This window comes from Melanaphis sacchari, unplaced genomic scaffold (genome assembly GCF_002803265.2).
Source record: "Melanaphis sacchari strain LSU unplaced genomic scaffold, SCAv2.0 Contig72_pilon_pilon, whole genome shotgun sequence".
NCBI classification, from domain to species: Eukaryota; Metazoa; Arthropoda; class Insecta; order Hemiptera; family Aphididae; genus Melanaphis; species Melanaphis sacchari.
The window spans coordinates 1,219,189-1,243,686 of record NW_020271519.1 but is presented as its reverse complement, the minus strand read 5'-3'; the positions used below and the strand labels follow the sequence as shown (position 1 = coordinate 1,243,686).

General features: G+C 30.8%; 2 protein-coding genes across 3 annotated transcripts in view; one reads left to right on the top strand and one right to left on the bottom strand.

The window, feature by feature from the left end:
* The window catches only part of LOC112600849 (E3 ubiquitin-protein ligase highwire), a 286,261-nt gene that overhangs the window by 153,184 nt on the left and 108,579 nt on the right, over positions 1-24,498 (bottom strand). The window lies entirely within an intron of this gene.
* LOC112600850 overlaps positions 1-24,498 on the top strand; it is a 125,257-nt gene that overhangs the window by 83,589 nt on the left and 17,170 nt on the right. The window contains exons 2-3 of the mRNA XM_025348174.1: positions 21,550-21,969; positions 23,666-23,958. Of these exons, the coding sequence (XP_025203959.1) occupies positions 21,550-21,969; positions 23,666-23,958 (713 nt within the window). The remainder of the gene's footprint in view (positions 1-21,549; positions 21,970-23,665; positions 23,959-24,498) is intronic.

Sequence of the window (24,498 nt, the reverse complement as noted above, 5' to 3'; positions counted from 1 at the left end):
AAAATAAATGTACTTATTAAAAAATTTCATCGAGAATCCGTCTATTATATAACTACCTAATAAATAAATAATAGTAATAATACGAAAAGATATGTACTGCACTATGAAAGCATCGCTCGTCTGGCTCTTGGAAAGAGGAAAAACCGTGTCATTTGTTTGCGTTTATTAAATCTGTGCGACGGCGGCTGCAGTGTCTGTGTATTTGTTCATTCAAACGCACGTCCACCATGCACGCACCGTGTCGGGTTTTCACAGCTCACACTCACCCCGTATTTGAATATATATATACATGAAAATATAATATATGCGTATATCATATTATTTTACACAATAGCTGTTATATATAATGTATGACGTGAGCTTTTGCCGCATATATACACAGCCACGTGTTCGTATGAATAAAATATGCTCCGGCGAGCCGAAACGTAAACGGTTTTTAGCGCTGTGAAATTGAAAATTACAATAATAATAAACTCTATACGCAACGGTAGTCTCGTGATTTAAACTTGTCACTTTCGTCCCTCATATGTTAAAAGTGGGCTTTGTTTTTATACGCGTTTATCTATAAACGCATATGTGCACATGCAAACACACACACACGTACATATATAATATAAATATATAAATAATTGTATAAAAATATTATATATGCTGCATGAGGCGAGTTAATAAATAATCTTAAATCGGTCAAGCTAAAGAAAAAAGTTCAAAGTGAATATATAATACCTAGTTAATTAGATTATGCAAGAAACTCAGTAAAGTTAAAAGTTAAATTAAAAAAAAAACAACGTAAAGCGAAGTAAATGTTTCCATTTTTTGTTGGTATTATATTTCTACACCGCATAATACAGTATAAGAAAAGTACCAAACAGGCGAGTCATAATTTCATCTGTATGCGATTAAAAAATCTGAAACTAATTTGTATTATTTTGACTTGAGCTTAAAAATGAATTAACTTTTCCTATTAAAGTTAATTAGAATTTTTAAACACAGTACCCGAACTATACGTTTACAAAATATAATATCTTAAAGCATCGTTTAAATGTATAAAAACCATTGTAAAACGAGTGTACAGACGTACTAATATATATATACATAATATATATACCATAAGACTATGTGTATAATATTACATTGTTTAGTTTTTCATTAATAGTCCTAAATATAATGCAAGAAAAAAATGTTTTCAACTGATATTTTGAACTCACCGTAATATAATATTTACAATTCGTAATCTCAGCGTGCCTTTCAGTTGTTAATTGGGCAATAACAATTATACTTAGAACCAGATAAAAATAAATTCGTAGAATGAAAGGGTAGAATGAAAATATTAAAGTATAGTGAGCGATGATAAAATATAGTTTCTACAGAATCCGCGAAACGTACTAAATAAGTACTTTTAATACAAATTTGTACATGGTACACATGTTATCGTAATGGTCGACGAATTTAATACATTATCATATGAGATACCATTAAACCATTAACATATCACGTATACGCATATACGCGTCATGTAATCTAATTATACATATATAGCGGGCTATAGGTTAATAAAAAGTTATATAATACTTACAATCGTCTCTGAATCAACATTAGAAATTATTTCAGCATATACTTACCTGAAAAAAGAAAATATAATTAAATTTTGTAAAAAGGTAGCACAATACATTAAAATAATATTACAATGCTTTAAATTACACTGTCTTTATAAATAAATAATATTGGATCTATAACAGTAGTCACGAATTAGATACAATTTAATGATAAATAAAATCGATACTTAAAAATAAAAACTTCAAACTCAAGTTCAAATATGATTTATTATTTTTATGTTTTTTTTTTTTTTCAAGTACAACACTAGTATCGAAACATTTAGTAACTTACTAATGATATATAACATCTCAAATCTTAAAACAATGTGTTTCATTTAAAGCCAAATTAAATAATTAAATTAACAATGAAACAAAATTATAAGTAAGTATAACAGCATCATTAAATATCAAACGTGAGTATTATCAAGTACACAAGTTAGAACAACTATTAAGTTCATTAATCATTTTAACTTATTAAATTTGACTTGGCGTTTGCTTTAAATCAACTAATCGTTCATTTAATAATCCTAAATACTTCAAGTTTAAATTTCGATTTACAAAACTTTTTTTTATTATAAATATAACCATATATAACTGCATACAATGTACAAAAAAAAATTATCGAAAAATCAAAATTTGTTACAATTATTACAATAGTGTCATTTTCAGATAAAAAGAATTTTTAAATTATCATAATAAAACTAATAATTTAATGAAAAACATTAATCATCCGTCTAAAGACAATAATTATAATACCCACGAGCCAATGAATAATAATCATAATGCATATTATTTATTAATACGAGAATTATGGAGCTTACTCATTTAAATATATATTTATCATTAAATTAGATACTTTATAGACATATTATATATTATTTGCAGTACTGCAGTATTTTACCAACTACCTATTTAATACATCAGTATTTACTACAAAAAATGTAATTTAGTTACTACTTAATTGTTATTTTAATACTGAGTTACTATTATTATTTTTAAATTTATTTAGCTTATATTAATTGAAGTAAAGTTATGTTAATGAAATCGATATAACAATATTCACACAAAAAATTTTATTTTTCAATAACATTATTAAATATTTTGAAGATTCTAATAATTTAATGACCCAACTAAAAAGTACCATTTACTCTTCAAACATATTGGTAAGTATGCAGTAAATGCATACATAGTCTACATATTATTTAATGACCACCAAAAAAGAAGATTATAGCATAGATGTGAATGTTGTGTGCATAGTGACTGTTATGCGCATCGTGATTATAATATATAAAGTATAAACCCGCGAATTCGTATTGTACGGCAAATATCATCAATTTTACGCGGAGCCAAATGTTCGCTTCGAGACGTTAATGGCCGCACTAAAATTTAACAAAATTGATGGGCCACATCTATTTTCGTTAGAGTTTGTATCCATTTGAGAAACGTACGTTATATCTTATATACTTATGTATAAACAAACATACACACAACGCGCAGGCGCACACTCAAGGCGTTCTCGTCGGAAAACAATAATTAATCAATCTTCTCCACATACAACGCGCGTACATATTTTTGCGTACGAAGTTTAAACAATTATTGTCTCCGTTCATTCTGCTACACTTCAATAAAATAATAAAATTATTCGGTTGAACGACGACAATAGCCGAGAGAACGAGAATATTTCAAGCGAGTCACCTTTTATTTGATGTATCGTGAATATAAAGTATAATGAATACAACGAGTGGCCACTCAGAAAGTAAGCAAATAACAGATAATAGCGTGACTCGATTTAGTTTGAAAAGAAAAATCAATTGTCAGCCATTTAAGTAGATTTTTTTTTTTTTTTTTTATCAATATTTTACATAAATAGTTTTAATATACATTGATTTCCGACGGTACAGCACCAACCAACGGATAAGAGCCAAGAGATTATTGTTGCCGATCTATTGTTTTAGGCCAAGCGTGGAACTTTCTTCTTCGGTATACACCATGTGACTGGGGTTAGTCTTGGGGCTGATACGAAACGCACGGGTATTTCTATTGTACTCACGCAAATGGTGAATATGTTTATTAATACTATATAAAATAAGAGCGAGTGAAAGATAAGACGAAAAATAATCGAGATGAATTTATTTCATTCCGTTTCCCAGTTATTTCGGGGATTGAGTTTCTAGGAGCTGCAGTTATTTATTTACATGTATACATAATACAGTATTGTATAAAGAATGGGGCGGTGTTAAGAGAACCGTCGGAGAAGGAAAGGGTATCTTGAGCGTGAGATAACCATCGTTAATGCGCTAACCCGACCTAACAGACGATGGGTACGGTGGAAGACGAGGAAGACCAGAAGACAGAGGAACTGGTGAGCGTGTTTTTGTGTGTGTCTTGTGTTGAAGACTCGCGCCGAATGACTAATGGAAAACGTTCAACCATCGTCGTATATTATGTATATCGTACGTGCTGTATATTGTATTATTGTTATAATATCACGTTGGAAACGTGATGTCTATGCTCAGTTGTATACAGAAGAGGTCGATATTTGAAAAATGGAAGGGTCGATCTTGTACATACACAATACATACATATTCATATATATATATATATATATATATATATTACATTTATATATATACTGATACAAAAAATATATGATATTTAGAAATGCGTATTTGCTATTTAGTAATTATTTCACTCCACTATTAAACGTTCTTAGTTCTTTAAATATCGTACTTCGGTGAATTTTTACACATAGTCATAATATATTATTTTATTATTATTGACCATAAAATACACTAAATTGCCTATCTATAACGCCGTGTCACAAAAAGCATAATAATATCTATAATATATAATATAATATTCGGGTTGTCCGATCCCTTCAATCGAGACAATTTCGAACCATGTCATAATTCCCACTACTGGTGCTACGTGTTGTTTATAGTGTCCACTCTAGGCCAACGATTTTCAACAAAAACTATATATTATAATATTATTATTATCTGATACGATTTTTCAGTTATCATTTTGAAAAATAGCCAAAGCCTGCGTTTATTTGTGTATTGGTTTAATGCAAAGTAAATAAATTCGATTAGCATATTAAGCGTGTATAGACTTTTATTATTATTAAGAACCTAACCTAACTGAGACAAATTAAAGACCGCTTATGTATATGTTATAATCATCTGAATATATATATATATACTTGCTGCATAACAAAACGCGGTACGATAATTGGTGGCACGTCGGTCATTAGTGAAAAAGGGAGATCGGGCCTTTATATATAATATATACGCGGATCAAAGGCTAATTTCGGTCGTTTGCATTTTACTATGCCACCATCGCCTCAAAGTTTACCATCGCCACCACCAACCACCAAAGCTATATACGTGTAAACTTGCCGGGTTATCAATTAACGTTTGTCAATAATTCAGCAACGTTAATTATAATTCATGTACCGCATGGGGAACTGAATTCCAATGCCATATCTCGACTGCAACTTTATCCATTGGGGTGAAAAAAAAGGCTAATTTTTTAACATAAATCGTGTAAAAGGGATAGTAAAAAATAAAACTTTGCTCGTTTGTATTAATAAATGCAATCTGTATACATGCGACGCCGGCGAAAATGGGTCGGATGGCAAACGTTCACTACTACAGACTTCTATTACATATATTATAATATTATATATACGTATTGCGATCCCGACGGTATGAACGTATTTCGGTTAAATTATTTACTGAAAAATGAACGCCACGTTGATTGTATGTTCATTTTTTTTTTTTTTTTTTTTTACATACATAAATTATCATGTTATAATTATACAATTCTACGTGCCCGTGTGGATTTGAGCAACGAAATAGAATGTTAACGCAACCGTATTCGCTGTAACGCACATTTCGTATGACTCAATAATATAATAAGTATATGCATTCGTGATAACGCGATTTCGTTGGATTTTAGTCGCGTGCATCTCGTCAGTCACCGGCTACCGCGAATTCCGTTTGGCCGTTTGGAATGTCGACAAAATATATTATTATTCAACGACGCGAGTCCGAATCACGTGGGCTCAAATCCTGTAGTGTGGAAATTACGAGATTCGGCAGAAGCTAACCTAACCTAACCTCACCTATACATGCCATGCAAAACTACGCAGCAGATATATTTCCACACCCGTCCGAGACGTGTATTATACTGTATATAACACTATAGCGACAATAGATCTGCGAGATGAACGTCCGTCCTGACCAACCCGAGTGCGTGTGCATTATAATAATAATGACCGGTCGTCTCGCACCAATTGAATATATCCTCGATGGAAATGACCGACACGCTTAGCGCAAATCTCTCGGTGGACGAAGGTCGTTGTCCACTACCATCACGCTTGTGACTAAATTATTAAACATAATATATTCGTACTTCATAATATATCACTCACAGAGCGGCCCATTTACGAGGTAGGATAGCGTGGAGAAGATTGATTCTCTCTCCTTAGAACCCGGATTATGATAATTGATATACATTATGATAATAAGTTTCATTATTTTAATTTTTTTTTTTTAATAATGATAAAATTTAAACGTTCGTATTTATCACTGCTAGTGGCGTAGTTATGGTGGGGGGACAAATCCCTCCCCCTAGAATAAAACCATAGTTACGCCACTGATTACTACTAGAAAAATCTTAATTACTCATAAAAAATAATAGTAATAATATAATAATTATATCAATAGTCGTGCTATATGTTTTAAATAGTATATTATATATTAATTAATTACACGTGATATTTTTGTGCATGGTTTTGATAAATTTGAATTTATTAGTTCGAATTAAAAAATCGATGAATTGAATAACGACGACTAATTTATTTCATACAATTTTGATCGGGCTTAACAACGTGACAAACTATTCAAATTCGCCAACAGCTAATAAAAATCAGCGTTCCTCCTCGAAATCCCAACCAAGCAGTAAGCAATAGGACGGCCTTTTATAGCACCACAATATGCAAACATACTCAAATCGCTTTCAGCTAAGAAACTAAAGCAGTCTGATAAACATCAAGTTTGTATTTTAAACAATACATTCAATAATATAACACTAATAAAGATATATATAGATTACCGATGAAAAGGATTTCTAATGCTACTCATCGCCGACTACATGATTCGTATAATATACACAAAATGGCACGTTTCACATGCTTAATATCCCCGTTGTGTAATATATAAGAATCACGTATTGAGTTATAATATATTTTTATCTTTAAAACATTTCCAAAAGAAATAATAAATCGTCCGAAAGAATAATACACTTCCTTTTTTTCCTCATTCCGGCCCCTTTATTTTCATTACTCTATCTTCCTACACAAACTGTGATACCCACAAACTAAAACCAAGAAAAAAAAATGTTCGGTCAACGATGGGAATAACAATAATTATAAGGCCTACAATGTAGTTACGTAGTACGTGCGCGTATACCGCGAGAAAAGTGAATAATTTATCGTTGCTGCACCACCCCCGTTGCAACAAAGTCATCGCGCACGCTCTTTCTCCCTTTTTTCTGTGTGATCTTTTACCGCAGTTAATAATTGATATTTTAAGTGTTTCTTTAACAACAACGGCTACGACTATTCTCCTTCTTCTCATCCAGCCATTATATACAAACATACATATATATATATATATATATATATTTATATTGTCTTAAAAACTACTTTAGAATTATTATTATCATTATTCTGTTTTTTTTTCAACTACCCCATCTGACTGGGCGTGCCTGCGTATATAACTGTTAATTACAATGCTACTTTATATATATATACCAAGGTTTTCCTAATTTGGTTATTACATTATTTTATTTTTTTTTGTTTCCATACGATAGACAATAGTTATATTCGACAATGCCAAAAACAAAAACCCTGTACTGTAATATATTACACATAGAACGATTGCTGCTGCATTTAAGTTTTATTTTACATGCTAAACATAATTACATTAACGCATCATTCGTCACCGCAATCATACACGCAATCGGAAAGAAACGTACGCAGTAAATTATTGCAATAATAAAACAAGAAAACGGTGTGTAATATTAATGTATAAGCGCCATTAATATTATTTTACGACTTTTTCGTATACATTTGTTTTATATTGATTTACGATATCAAATCAAATGTATACATTTAGTAGTACTACGTAGTTTGTGTAGCCTTATATTATATAATAACTGCAGTTGATAATATTGTTAGATTTATAATTCGATTTCGTGTGCATTATGATTAACGCTAAAAGAATAATGAAAGGAAAAATTGCATGATACCAAAAGTGAACATAGCACTGCGGTAATGAATTCCCAGGATTTCAATATAAACTTTGAAGTTCAAACACACGGTTTTTAGGTATCTATATAGACATTACTCACGTAGCAATGGGAAGTGAAGGGAATGGTTCCGAAATTAATGGTCTGCTACTGTGAACGCATATCGCAAGAGTTTTGTTTGTTTTATCGATGTTCAAAGAAAACTTTCTCGAGTCATATAATAATAATAATAATAATATATATACACGCGCGCTCTCGCATTTCCTGTACCGTGAATTACAATCCGTATAAAATGTGTTTTTAAGTAATTCGATCCCCTAGGCGCGTAGATGTTTAAAAACAATCTGTGGATTACAAAGAAAAAACGTTAACATAATATTTATTTAGTTGAAGATCAAATTATAATTTACTATACTGTGTTAAGTATAATATTGTAATTATATATTAATTATTATTTATTACTTTAAATTAGGCGACAATACATTGCTTTTGAACACTATATAAACTTAGAGTTCATCTATATTCTTTTTATATTATATAGTATAAATGTTTTTGTTCCTAATAAAAGTCCAAAATATATTATAGAAAAGAGACTAATTTATTTTTCATTTATATATATATATGTATGTGTGTGTGTGTGTGTGTGTGTGTGTGTGTGTGTGTGTGTGTGTGTTTAACTGTATCGGCCGCCGGCGCATCCCAAGCGAACCGTTTGCAATAATAAATCAACCGATTCTAGGGTATTTGAATAAATATCTACATCCATGTATATATCTGCGTGTGTGTGTATGTGTGGGTGAGTGTGTGTGTGGATATTTAATATGTATATTTAGATCTGAGAAACTTTTAGTATTTATAGTAACTTTGACTCAGAGAAGTTTATGACCACTCTAGTATTATTGAAACGGCCAGACAGATTTTATCGCCAAAATATTTGCATGTTCTACAATATATAATATTATTTAGATACATATTGTATTATGTTTTCAAGGTACATCGATGTTTCAATATTATTTTACGGATTTATTTTGAATTTAATATAAACATATAAAAAAGGCTATGTAACTACATCTACCGAATAACATAATTTAATGTACGTTTTGATCGATGTACAGTTGAATAATTACAATCCATCGAAATGATCATAACAACAATTTATTTTTTTGACACCTTTTTTAATATTAGAAGTGTAATTAAATATAAAATCTCACAAAAAGAATGATACCAAAATTACGTTTTTATAATGCGCTTGCCTCAAAATTTAATATAATATTTTAATGGTTTGTAAATAAAAACGAGATCCAAGTATTCCTATTACGTTAATTGCTTTTGTTTGTTTATTAAGTGAGCTTGACGTTTAAAAGATATAGCGTATTTGTTTTAAAGTATACAATATGTAACTTGCCAACTTTACTTAAATATAATTTAAGCGTGCATAAAGGAAACAGATTATTTACACCTTTTCGGTTTTATGCAATTTTAAAAACTGCTCTCAAAACTAACTAAAACTAAAAATAAAAAAACGAAAATGTAATTTTACAGATCTGACTTGATAGTGTCAAAACAACTGTGACGTAATTCGTGTAAATAGATGACTTCTGGACTGTTGTGCGATTTATGAATCTAACGTGTTGGACTAGAATTCTAAAGATCTAATTATGCGACCAGTAAATTATGCGTAGATTGGTGGATATGATGGGGGAAGGGTGAAGGTGAGCGGTTCGATCATCATCGTTTAGTTTCTTCAACTCCACATCCCAAACACTATAGCCACGACAAATACGATGGGAGATGGGTGGAGAGGATCTCTCCTAATTAGCGATTCCCTACAACGTTTCCCTACACCATTTTACAGCGTGCATGTGTAGTGTGCTTTCGGGAAAAGGGATCGCCGTCCTGAGGGTGGCGACCGAATATTATTAAAACCATCCCGAAGGATACGCCGACGACGAGGTAGACATTAGCATAGTATATTATAGTACAGCGACGGCGCGGCGCGGCGGTGGCGTTTAACGCGGCAGTACCAATAACTCAGCTACAGCGGTATAATAGTTATAATAGTGGTAGTGGTATAGAGTACATTGTAGCAGTGTGTGTGTGTGTGTGTGTGTACATGTATATACTGGATAATACTCAGACACACACATATACGTATCTTTATGTAACGTCGGAAGGTTATATATATATATATATATATATGCATAAAATGGAACGGTTAAGGCATCACGATATAATAATGGCTTAATAATACTAACGCTCATGGCTCGGGGTCGAAGGCGGCATGGGGGTGCGCCACAAAGCCGCCGCTGGGGAAAAATGATGTTGTTTTGCACGCATTACGTACACCACCACATGACGACGACCACTACGCCACCGCCACCGATTGCTACCCACCACTACAACCTAAAAAGTATACATGTATAAATAATCGGTCACTTTGTGACTATTTTTCTCGGCAAAAATTAAAATGTACATATTATACATGTACAGGCCGAGCAACAATAATTTATGTATGTTTTACTCGTCCTAATATTGGGTGAAAAAAAAAACAACTAGGACTAAAACGAACTATACGCATACTCACCATATCTACGCACAAAATGCATCGTGTGTGAGTTAAATATATATATATATATATATATATATACTGAAGTACTCTAACGTGCTACTTAATTGGGAGCCGATAAGAAGTGTCGGCGAAGGGGTTGAAAGCTCGCGTGATAAATGGACTGGTGTTTTTGTCTCCTTTGTCCGGCGGCGTCTAATCAAAATCGCTTGCCAGCGTTGATGACGTATCGCGATTTATCATTCCTCTCTAGCCTGCCCTAAGTGAACGCTATATATAAACCTGCAATACGGTATAACGAGACGTACGCCTTCTTGTACAACTATTTAATATATTGTGTGTATCACATATATTATAGAGTATATTATATAGTTCTATGCGTCTACTGCACTCGCGATTACCGTAACTGCTGATACGATAGACTTTGTCAAACCATACATAACGTATAGATTATACATACCTAAGGCAGCGGTTGTATCGCACACTTTTACAATACGCATAGAAATATGAACTTTAATGGATTTTTTAGTTTTACTATTATACGTTTGATGTTTATAGCAATAATTGATTCCGCAGTTGCAATGTATTATAAAATATAATATTATTACACCTATATATATACTCGACAACGACGACTGAAGTCATCATCATGCACAATGCAATTTATCGCCACACTTAGAATGTGTACATTTTTCTATATATATATTTATTATTTTGTGATTTATTTAGTGAGATCAATTTTTCAACGTATTATAAATTATCTGCTGTAGTACTTATTCGTTTATATATAATGAAGAAGGTTGATATTCAATTTTCATAAAAAATAAATTTTTTCATATGCCTCTCATATTGTATTAAATTTAAAAGTAAAAGATTTCGAATATAAAGAACGTATATATAGGTGTTAAGTTTCAGGGGAGCGTTTTTAAACGTTAGTTTATATATATATATACATATTCCGCAAACATTTAACATTATTATTCATAACTTGTTAAAAAAAAAAAAAAATGAAAAAAATCCCACAAGTCAATATATTCCTTGACTTTATCTTATTTTTACTCACTCCACAGCGACGAACACGAAAAATCGTTTAAGCTGAAATTTAAGTTTTTTATATATAAATAAGGCGCCTACGCCACCCTTTACGACAAATCCAATGCACCGATATAATATAGTAACAATACGGTATGGTTGAAAAAAATCTCCTCCTCCTGAACCCGCAAACAAGCATTGGCTTTTCCAAATATCATCATCATAAACGCGTTTCTTATCTATAATTAAAATCTTCAAATATAGCGTAAAGGTCCGATTCCATATTATTAAAGGTTTTATTTTTTTTGAACTTTTTTTTAGAACTTCTCAGTTGCATCACGCACTCGTATTAACGACCATCGCTCGATCTTATTTACAAAATGTATAAATAAATAAAGATATACCTTATACTGCAGTTGTAAAGAGTGCTTCTTAATAGTACCATTTCGGAACCCCTTTATATTCCTTTTCCTTTATTTTTTTTATACCAAACCGTCGTTTTACAACTCTTTATGCAACCCGTACATGGTAAGCACCTTTCAAAGAACCTTAATAAAAAATAATAATAATAAAAACTTTACCTCAGATAAAGATTTTTCATCGAAGTAGGTGTGGCGGTGTTACGGTAAAAAATACTTACACATGAAACGTGTGTGCTAACACTACTTTGATGTCCTGCAAACCACTTATATTATTATTCGCGTTCATAGAATAGCTCGATTATTTTATCTGTAGTAGTTATCAATATTAAATGTCAGAATAAAATATTTTGAACAATATGTCAATATACACAAGATTTTATTGCACCACATTTGATACGAATACTTCTATCGTATTATAAACACTTTTTTTCAATAATAATTTCTGCGTAAAAATAAGTATCTACTTATATTTTATAATTTGTGTTAGTTAAAGTTTATAAGGTATAAAACATTATACAACCGTATCAAATTTAATAATATAGAATTAATGGTAAAATCATAAACAAATCAAAATGATAAAATCTTATTTCTAAACAAATCATTCTTCGATTTATTGTGAATATATAAGTATTACGTGTTGGGTTTATTTCATTGAAAATATTTCCCTACGTCATTTATACATAAACATTTATAATATTATTTTTACTGTCAAAAACATTTTTTACCGTGACGGATATAACTCACAGAGATGTATATATATAAAAAAAAAATTACTAATACACTATCGAATATCGATATACCTCATATTATTTACCACGTACAATACAAAGCCGAGTCACGTTTTTTTTGTGCAAAAGTGGAATAATAATAATATGATTCCAACAGATGAATGATGCAGATAATATATGTCTTTCATTATTATATTGAAGCATTTATTATTACGACTTACCAGTACAAAAAAAAAAATCAAGCACATTTTAAATAATTTGCATTATCATTAAACTTCTCCTATACAGATTGTGTCAGTTATAAGCACACACAAAAAGGGTTTTACTCAGTATTTTACCTGCTATAAATTATAATCTTAAATCCTAATTAGTTTCCACTAGAATTGCTGTATTATTTTGGAATGCTCTCGTTGGCTATTTATCACCGTATTATGAAAATGTGTACTAGACTCATTATACCATATATAATAAGCAGTAAAATATTAATAAACAACCTTAACATTTTCCTTCATAACACCACAATCATATATAATTATTTTACTTATAAAACTATTGATGTAAAACGAGTCTACACACGGAGTATTTTCAACTACGTAATACGGCAATTCGATTTTTTTTTTTATATTTATTTTAATTATATAAAAAAAAAAAAAACCAAGAAACTCTTAGCACGCGTTTATTGATGTAGGAATTCCGTTTAAATATTATTATCGGGCGAATTAATATTAAAATACTCAGTGAGAAAAAATACGTCCTTTTCTTTTGTATACGTATACTTGTTGACCCAAAAGTTTAAATCGTTAAAATATCACGTTCGTATCATTCATTATAAATTGTAATTATATTAGTATATTATTAAATACAATTAACGAGTAAGTCGTTGGTTAAATTTCATATTATTTTACGGCCTAGTTTCTTTTGATAATCGTTCTTATATTACGCTTTTGAAGTAAACTTTGTATAACATTCACTATTTGTGATAAATATCAATAAATTCTAATTTAACGTATTTTAATGATTTTAGTAATGTTAATTTATAACTAATAAACGGAAAACTTATTAGCGAACTTCGTGGAACACGTTTAATAAGTTTGAAAATTGCTATTCCATTATATTGCTAGATGTTTGCGTAATAAACGATTTTTTTAAATACTACTTAAACGGAGCGTAAATTATTAATAACGGCAATAAATTGAGAGCAAGAAATGTTATAAATAAATACTGTGGAATTCATTATGGTATTATATGAAAGGCATAATATAATATTGTTACGTGAACGTTGGAAAATCTTTAGATCCATTGTTACATTTTAGAAGGCTTTACTACAGAAATCTGATTCCGACGATTGATATTATACAGTTCACTGGCTGTTTTCGGAACTGTAATTGCCGTCTTTATTCGCCATAATCGATAGTATTTGGTCAGACAACCATCAGGTTTTATTTACACATCCGAAACTACACTACTCAGAATGCTGCGTTTGCCGACATCCCATGACATATTATTTAAAACAGATATTGTGACGTTAAATAAATGTAGTATAATGGTCTTGGCCAGAACTCGGCATGTTTTAGTTTTGTCGTTATTTTTTTTAAACGCGCGCACACAGTCCGACGAACCCGTCGCGGTGGCGGGCTGGTTGCCAGGCGTCGGCGGCGCGACTGGAAAAGCAACGGAAACGATTTATTGTTTTGATTTTTTTTTTCACCGGTCTTTTGGCGGTAAGTTTTATTTCCAAGCCATATAATAACTAATGCCGCGACACACGCTACGTACGACAGCCGGACGGACTTGTCGCTCGTTGAATCCCGTTAAAACCTGGTTTGTTTTAACGATGGGAAGAAGGGTGCAGAATGGCGCTGGATGTAGAAATCTGGAGAAAGGACACCGATGTTCATTATTAATATTATTATTTTAATAAACGTGCTGGATTATTATTATACAGCCCAAACGACGACGATGACCGGCGGCAGCGGCGGTGACGGTTGGATTAAATTAATGGCCGTCGCACGCTGTATAAAGTGATTCTCCGGTTCGCACGTAATTAGAACAGGGGGCTTTATGCACGCGTGTTTCCCCCTCTATTCTCCAACCGCTGTCATTTCCCCTTAACTTTTTGCCCCCGAGTCCTTCCTGTTAGCATCGCCATCGTCTATCTTTTAGTCACACGTTCCATGAATAGATCCGTACCTCACTACACCATAACTTTAGTCCAGCTTTTGTCAGCCTGGACTATATAAAAAAGACGATCGTTCTGACGTTGGCCCTCAGAATTGTTCTTTTCGAAAATTTAAATTTAACATTTAATTTATTATCAACAGTTTTATTAATCAGTAGTTGAATCGTCCTAAATTATACCGTTTTCAATTGTATTTATTTTTTAACTGTTCCATTGTTTGTATGAATATTATTTTTCAAATAACATTTTATTAATATAATATAATATTATATAAAAAAAATATAATAAGATTGATTATTGAATAAATGTAGTTAAAAATTCATTAATTGTCATAATCCTATTAAGAGCAATACAATTTAATGACAAATCTCCATTTTAACTCCAGTTATGAAACTTTAAATGTTTATAAACGATTTAACTATATTTTCAGTAATACAATTAGAAAAAATATTATATTTCGGAATATTGAGTTATAACTTATAAATATAGATCGATTGAGAAAAAACTTACAAAATCACTACATTAAAAAAAAATTTAAAAAAAAAATAATGATGGAAAATCGTTATTCAACCCCGAGAAGATTTAATCCGTTGAGTTCTATCACCAACAGTAACGATGAAAATCAATTTCACCTAAAAACTTCGTCAACTAATATGATGAAAAGACGGTCACTCTGTACATGGACAATACACACTATACACATATACGTATTTATTTTACATTTCTACCATTACTCCACACGCGCACATACATACAAACATCGTTAGATTTCCATCACATCGTAAAATGGCGACGACGACGACAACGACTCCAACCCGACCCGACCCGTGTTATTTATTCTTCGTCACTTCCGGCGTGCGCTTTCGGGTGAATTTTAATCGCACGCGGGGCCACCCAATTTTAATGAACCGGAATTCAGTAAACCGCCAGCGCCACACGTGTATATATTATGTATATAAATAAACTCACCTAAACAATAGAGACACGTGTATGCAGTGTGTATGTGTGTGTGTGTGGGTGTGGGTGGGTAGGAAACTTTGTCTTAGTGTATACAAATAGGTAGTCTATTGCATACACCTGTTTTTCGTTGTTGTAATTTTCCTATCGCTTCCATCAGCGTTGAGCAATTAACTCGAGTGTTTCGTATACATAGATAAAATAGGCACCTATGCTGAGAATCGCAAATTTATTTACTGACTTATTTTTCTCCATTAAGCTGTTCGGTATACATAAATTTTCTCGACGAGAAAGAAACGCGTGCTACGCCGTACTTAAACACTAGACGTCTAAATCGTGTATCATCGCGAATTTCATTTACACCATTGATAATATAATAATATAGGTATACACTATAGTCGAATGTATAATATAAAACATGACGACGCTATAATAGGCACACATGTGTAATCATCAATACAATTATACGTATTATGTAAAATTATATAAATATGAAGACAATATTTTATCGTATTTCCGTTTGACATCACAAAGGATGGACATAGGGTTATTCAACGCTATAACGCGTAATCACATCACATGATTATTAATATAGGTTAACATATTATTATTACAATACTGAACATAATGATTTGTGACAAGTCAAAACCATAAGTATTATTACCGTTGACTGTACAATGTTCTGCGGCACTATATAATATTATATGATATTGTTGTAAGTGATTTTCGATTTCAGCATGTAGTTACATATATCTACCATAATATTAAATATAGTTACACGTCGTTAGTATTTAAATGTTTTTTTTTATAAATTATAGACTTTTAATTTATTAAATGTTGTAAAAACTTTAATTGGTATTTTGAAAAAACATAAAAAAACAAAAATTGATGGCCCTACAATTATATTATAATTAGTTTTATTACATAATGCCGTCGATAAAATTTTATAGTTATATTCAAATTCAATTTAATATTATTATCATTATTTTATATAAAAAGAAACTAATGCAGATTTAAAGTTTTTCATGTTTCTTGTCCTCCAATCAGACAATATTATACAATATTATTTGAATAACATAGCTTTTCATTCATTAAAAGTTTTACTTTTATTCTTAAAACTGTCACAATGGCGTTTCAAAAAATTATAATAAATAGCAACAATGATAAAATAAAAATTGTCATTTAAAATAATAATTGAACCGGCAAATAAAGGATGAGATGTGATGTGTTTCTTGCCTTGCACTATCTCTATAAAGTACTTTAGCTAGAGAAAAAACTTCAAAGCCCTGAATGGAACTTAGACCTATTGGGGTGATAATTTTGATCAAAAAGAACGGTCAGACTCTTTGTCCTTTTGTTTTACGACTTATCTCTGTTCTTACGATTCGCCTTACTCCCGCCAATGAGTCATTATGTTCTATGACCCGTGAAATAACCTTGTCCGCCCAAATAGCCTGTTTTTTCCTATAGCTGGATTTTTAATAGCTTTTTACTGTACAAGGTGCTTTCAACTCAAAGTGTGCTTTAACGGTAGGGTGACATGGTATACGGTTCGGCAAATGGCAAATTTATACCGTCAAAATATAATTTCCTCTTATATTATACAGGTTTAATGCAAAACAAAAATTGCAGGCTTAGAAGCATCGGTGAAGATTACAGTTTTTTTTTTTTATTCTTATTATTATTATTATTAATGGTCGCCATTAGAACAGAACGTTATACAATTTTAAAATATGTGTGCCCAAATTGCATAGATCTTGTTGCATACAGATATGTTCAGAGTTCTTGTAAATTTAACCTAAGTATTATTTTTTAAATATTGATAATTTTATTACTGATTTATCAGTGTTAAGTAATTTACCAAAAATAACTTCTCTTTTGTGGCACGTAAATTTCGTTTGAGAGGTAAAAAAAAAATTACTAACATAACTCCGGGGGCGGTATCGTAATAAAATAGCATTCGGATCACGTACATGAAGAAAATTGTATCCCGTAAAAAAAAAACTGCTGTCTGGAAGTCGAAAAGAAAATAAGGAAAGGCACATCGTTTCTTACAATTCCACTGGGCCTCTTTGAACCATTACGATTTCTACCATACCGCCCGTCAGTTCATTGTGCTCAATCAACCGATATACAATTAAACCGGATTTATATTAGTCCTGGTTTCGATGGTAAAGCAATTTTTTGTCAGGCGATGCATACGCACATACACGCACACATACACGTATTATATATTATAGATATAAAGTACCGTGTACACTGTACATATATGAGACGACAAAAATAAAAATAAATAAAGAAAAGAAAAAAAGGAATAAACACACATGTAATGTATAAATATATATGTATACACACGATTGTGAGCATAAAAGTTAGTGTTTTAACGATATATGTTCGAGCCAACAATTTTATTAGACTACCGTGTCTCGTTTAGAGTCCAGTTTAATTTCACCTAGGGATTCATATGCAAATAACACTTGCTGTATATAAATATATATTTGTAAATAGGTATATACATACAATGGTCTCTCAAAGATATTTTCATTCTCGCGTTTCACCTGCAATTATCGTGAACTTTATCCACGCGTTATTAAAATCGCACTTCCAAATAAACGACAACGGTGGAAGTTTAGAAATTTTAAGTGCGTTTACGGAAGACACTTTTCGTCACTAAATACGTGTGTATATATATATATGTATACATTCACTCAATCGATATTAAATTACTCCAAAGAGGTCTCCATGGGTCTTTAAACTGAAATGTCACATGATTCTATATATATATATATGCATTATAAATAACATCGTATAGTTAATAGACAATTTTTTTATACTCTTTGTGTATCCTACATATAATTTCAAATAATACAAGCCATAAGAAGCGTTTTACCATTTTTGTTTGTTAAATACACGTCATTTATAACGAAAGTTTTAATAATTAATACACAATGTTTTCAAAAAATTTTCTATCATTGAATTTGGATATATGTTGTACAATACTTCGAATGTGTACATGTGAAATTTAACAAAAGATAAAACAATAAATATAAATTGAGATTTTCTATTTATAATATATTTATGTTCGATGATACTGGAGAACCAATTTATTATACAACGTATTTAAAGCGTTCCTCATAACGTACATTGCATCGTACTTTTTGTCATTTTAAAGTCTTACATTTATCAATCTTCAACAGCTTTCGACCGTCTTGATGAATACATTCTAATCGATCAGATGTACGCCGATACTTCATATGCGTAATGTACCAAACTTTTTACTTTGATACATTCCAGCTTTTCGTTTCCAAACTTTAACTTTTCGTCGAAGCTATATTTCTACGGAACATAATCTTCACATTTCTTGGTTCAGATTTAATAATTACGATGAAAAATTTCAAAATAAAATGATATAACGTGCAATTTTTGCAGATTTATTCTCACATCTGTGTTTATCAAAAAATCACAATAACGCTTAAATCACTATTTATCATATATATACTCACTGGGGGCTATACACAGTCAACAAACTGAAACTCAAATAAAACAATGATGGTTTAATGAAATCTGAAGTCATATTATAATATGTATTAAAGTGTATTTATAACATTTATGTGAACATACACTTCAACCAGTTCCATTAGGACTTACAATTTGTCCACATAAATTAAATCAGACTTACGGTCGCGATAGAATCTCACAATAGCGAAAATGGAGACAAAAAAAACTCGCACATTGCCAATTTTAATAGGAAAATAATGTGCGCAACAGTGCACGTCATTTTTCACGTAATCTACCACGTTTGTCAAGTATCACGTAATCCCTCGGGATTACACAGCTCTCCGTGTTCGTGTGCCAAAACCAGAGTATCACAATTCATGGAGCATTTTGGTATTAAAGCCCTCGATGTCTCCGACAGCAATCGTACAAACTTTTTATCAGGACGTATAAAAATTTTTTCGTAAAAACATAAACTGCGCGATCGTAAAATAACATAAACATTAAATTTGTATCATATATTATAAAATTATTGAAAACATATCGGTATATTATTGACATAGTATAGCCCAATTTAACAAAACCCACAATAAAATATAATTTATATTCACATTATTTTTTGTTCGATATAATCATATGTAAAAATTTATTTAATTTATCAATAAAAATCATTATCATAGTTAAAAATTGTATCATAATAACTAGTTTGTTTAAAATGTATATATAGCTGGAAATTAAAATTTTAGTAATGCTATTCGTCTAATTTTAATTCAGCGGTTTTAAAATATTATATTTTAATACGTACAAATTAGAACGAAAAACTTTTCATTAGAATTTAAAATATAAAGCAAATACTCTTATACGTTCAAACTTAAATATGATTTATGGGATTTTGGCATTTGTTATTTTTGTCCTTGAGATTAGGTACAATAGTAATTGGTATTTTAATTAATTAAAAAATCCACGAGGATGACTGTATATATAATTTTTACTGATGATAAATTTTGAAAATTCAACGAGTTGACAAATTAGAAAGCCTAATACCCTGGAAATGTTGAATAGTCGGGTTTAGTTGACCTAAACGCAAGAATATGGTTTTCCATCACTTACCTGGAAGTGTAAAATGTTTCTCTCGAGTTAAATAGTACGGTATCCGTAATAAACCGTAATCAGTCATGTCTACTATTACTATAGTCATTTGCGTTTTATTGATTATTTTAGGACAACGCCACAAAACCACGTGTTTTGTTTGGTTTGGAGGATAGTGAATTATTTATACAAATTATATAATCAAAGGCCAGACTAAATATAAAAAATAAAAAAATAATATGTTAATTACTTTAATTAGTAATGTATGCCCATTTTCCACTTTCAAAAAATATTCCTTGAATACATCCAGAATAGTTCTTAATCAATTTAAAAAAAATTCTACTTATACCTACTTCATTTTAGTTCAGTGACAAGTGATAGTAAAAATGTATACAAAAATAAATATGTTAAAATATATCTATTCTGAAATATGATAAAAAAATTAAAATTAAATATATATTTACAATAACACTCTGTATACGTTTGTGTTACGTTATTCGTACATATTTTTTTCATAATTTTTTCAAGGACTCGCATTCATTTTAAATTATTCGCTTTTTCTTATCGAATGCAATAACGTAATACCGTGTTCAATTATAATTTACGTCAAAAAATCAATGTATACACATATATTTTATATGACCTATTTTTTTTATTGTAAAATAAGTATATATAACTCTTTGTTGGCCTATTTCTCATAGAAAAAATTGCAATTAAAATAAATCCCTATAGTAAAACATCGTAAAATTTATAGAAAATCATTGTTACAATAATCACGCAACACGTTTATATTCTATATCACTATTCTGTTTAAAACCACACGTAGTGCGTCAACATTTCTATGAGTCAATCTCTTTAATGGGACGGACAATATTATAGTTAATTAGACTTTTGCAACTATTTAAGTAATACGAACTTAATACACTAATGTATGTTATCATATTCAATGATTGAAAAATTATAGTTTGAACTTTAATTATTGAAATTAAGTCTATATTGCAATATTTTATTGACAAATTAATTTCACAATTTATAGTCAGTAATTGGTTAAATTATGAAATCAAAGAATAGCCACTTCGTTCTAGGATATATTATTCTTAAAACTAGTTAAAATAAATTGTAGTTGTATTATTGTTAACAGTCATTTGATTTGTTCTGTTGGGTTTTATAGAACGAAATATGGGAACCGGACAAGAACCTGAGCAAATCGTTGGTGGTGTTAGATTTGAACAGCGATGGCCGATGTAATCTAACGGTCAGCTATAAGACATTGGCGGCATTCGTTGGCCTTCGGTCATTTAACGTGACCGGGTTCGACCAGGTAATAATCCGATCGCAAGGCATACTTGCCAAAAATGCTCGAACAAACTTTACCGTGACCATCAGCCATGTACGTCAGCTGTTCCTGGACACGAATGCGTTTCATCCGTACGTTGGCACGGTGGACGTACTGGTGGAAGACTGCGATGTGGTCCGACTGGGCAGCGAGGTGGTGTTCAAGCTCCAATCGTTCGTGTTCCGCCGAATAGGCATACTGGACTTGTCCAAGAATACGTTCAAGAACGCGGCAACAGGTTCATCAATTAAAAAGGTAATGACGAAAAAAAAATCTTATACCAGCTATTATAAAATTATACACCTATCTATACTTATAAATCAATGATAATCGTCATGCCCGTTGTTTTTACATTTTCCTGTTCTTCGATAAATCGATATTTTAGCGTTTAGTATGCCAATCGCAAAGGCAAGGTATAATTTCCACTACACAATATGCTTTCATACCATCCTAAATACATCCACCAACCTGTTAACTCGAAATCAACGTCTCGTTTCTTCGCATATTTCCCTTATTTATTACTGTATACGTGTTTTAACTGTTCGTACACTTATTATTATGTTTATCGACCACACTACTACTACGGTTGAATCTGCTGTAGTATTATATAGTCACCTCAGTTGCAATATTGAAATTCATAAAAATCAAAAATGATCATCTGATTTCATTGGGTGTACAACCATATAGTAATCGATGAATGCCTTCTTGGTTATTCACGCTCGTTTACTAAAAACGACCACCATCTCGACCCAACGGTAAAGTAGTTGAAATTTACCGCCCGAAAACTAATTTTAAAGAATTAATGTCGAACAACGACTATAATAATATTAATATATAAATATATTAGCCCTGAAGATTTTACGACGGTATGCGACGGTTACGTGGATATATGGCTTATCATGTTTATAAGAGCTTTAAAAGTTTGAAATGAATTATATAATACAGAGATCATAAATTTTGTAGATTTTTTATGGACCTAAAAGTTTAAAAAAATATATAACGTTGCTAACAGCACGAGAATAATGCATTTTTAAACTAAAATATATGTGTATAATGCTTGGCAATAATTTTTGGAACTCAAGTCCGTGGCGCGACACACGAGTGTTTTTAACAGATACACGATATAATTTCTGCTACTGTTACGGGTGTCAGGTCACCACGGTGAAACGATACGACAGATTAACAGAAAAAAATCGTTAACGTGTCTTTCCCGTGCATCACACGCCGATATAGGTTCTCGATAATAATTGCATCGGTACTGAATTCGACTGTGCTGTCATAATATACCATTTGATTTATATTTTATAACTATTTAATTAATACTTCATATATTTTAATATAACATTGAATCGAATTTCAATCACTATTTACAAAACGCTAGATTAATATCTCCGATGTGCTGCACTATATATATTAGGTAGACGGGGAAGATGCGGTGTGTATTGTATGGTTGACTGTGTAATTAAACGACTATATTTTCGAGTAAGTCAAAGGAATTTTCGATTTTTAATAACATTTTTATATTTTTTACCTATTTTATCATTTCTTAGAGTGATTCCATAATACTGATTTTGAAAGCAAAATAAACTTATGTACACGTTCCGGCATAATACTAGTTTGAGTTTTACTCCGACAATAATTTTGAAAACATATTTGAATTCATTATCAAGTCTTTAAAATGTTTAAGTCAAAACGAAATTAAAAAAAGATAAAAAATTTAATTTTTTCCATAGAAATTTCTAAAAATACAAGATTTATTTCCCAAATTTCAATATGCTTTTTTTTCTTATTATAGAAAATAAAATAAAATACTAAAACACGTATATTATTTTATATCATTTACTACAAAATTACGTTTAAATATATAAAAAAAAAAAAATTACAGACATAGCTATATTAAATAAATACTTAATTTTTAAACCTGTCTTTATTGTTTATAATTTCAAAACAGATGATATTGGAAGATCTAACCGCCAATAGATTACCATCATACGCGTTCTATACATCTATCGATGTTCTATCAATCACTAACTGCAAGTTTGATACAATCGAACGAAAAGCATTTCCGCTCAATGATATTGGAAACGTGACGCTGACCAACGTCACTGTGAACCTGGTGGAAAGCGAAGCGTTCCAAAACTCGGCACTGATCAACAACCTAAGAATGACAAGATGCATCATCCACGAAATGCAGAACGATGCTATCATGTCCGCCGTGCAGAATATTATCATCGAAGAGTCCGAGTGAGTATACAGATACATTATTACGTTTCTAAGAGTATTTTAATTTTGGATAGTATTTATATAATGGTGATGCTCGTGCGATTTGTAGAACTTTAATATCATTGAGATGTTTATATTAACGAAAGTTTTGAAAAATATATTTTATACTTTCAAGTATATAATAAAAGTACATCATTTTATTTTTTGAGACCAAAATAATGCATCGTCGGGCGTGCCGTAATAATTTTAAGTCACTTAATATCATTATGATATTTGGAATGTAATCAACATGTGTTTTAAATTACTCGTTAGATTTATGTTTGATCGAATCGTTTTGTGTATAATTTTAAAACTATGGTTAAATTTATGCACTATAGAAAATAACACGCAAAATCATACCTAGTTGTAGTGCGTGTTGAAACACAAGGAAACTGTGTTTGTGTTGTAGAATATGATAATTTTTTTTTTTTTAATTTATTATAAAATATAACAAAAAAATTTAATATAATATGCAAGTTCTTTTTTTTTTTCTTATTGAACTTAAACCCGGTAACTAGAGCC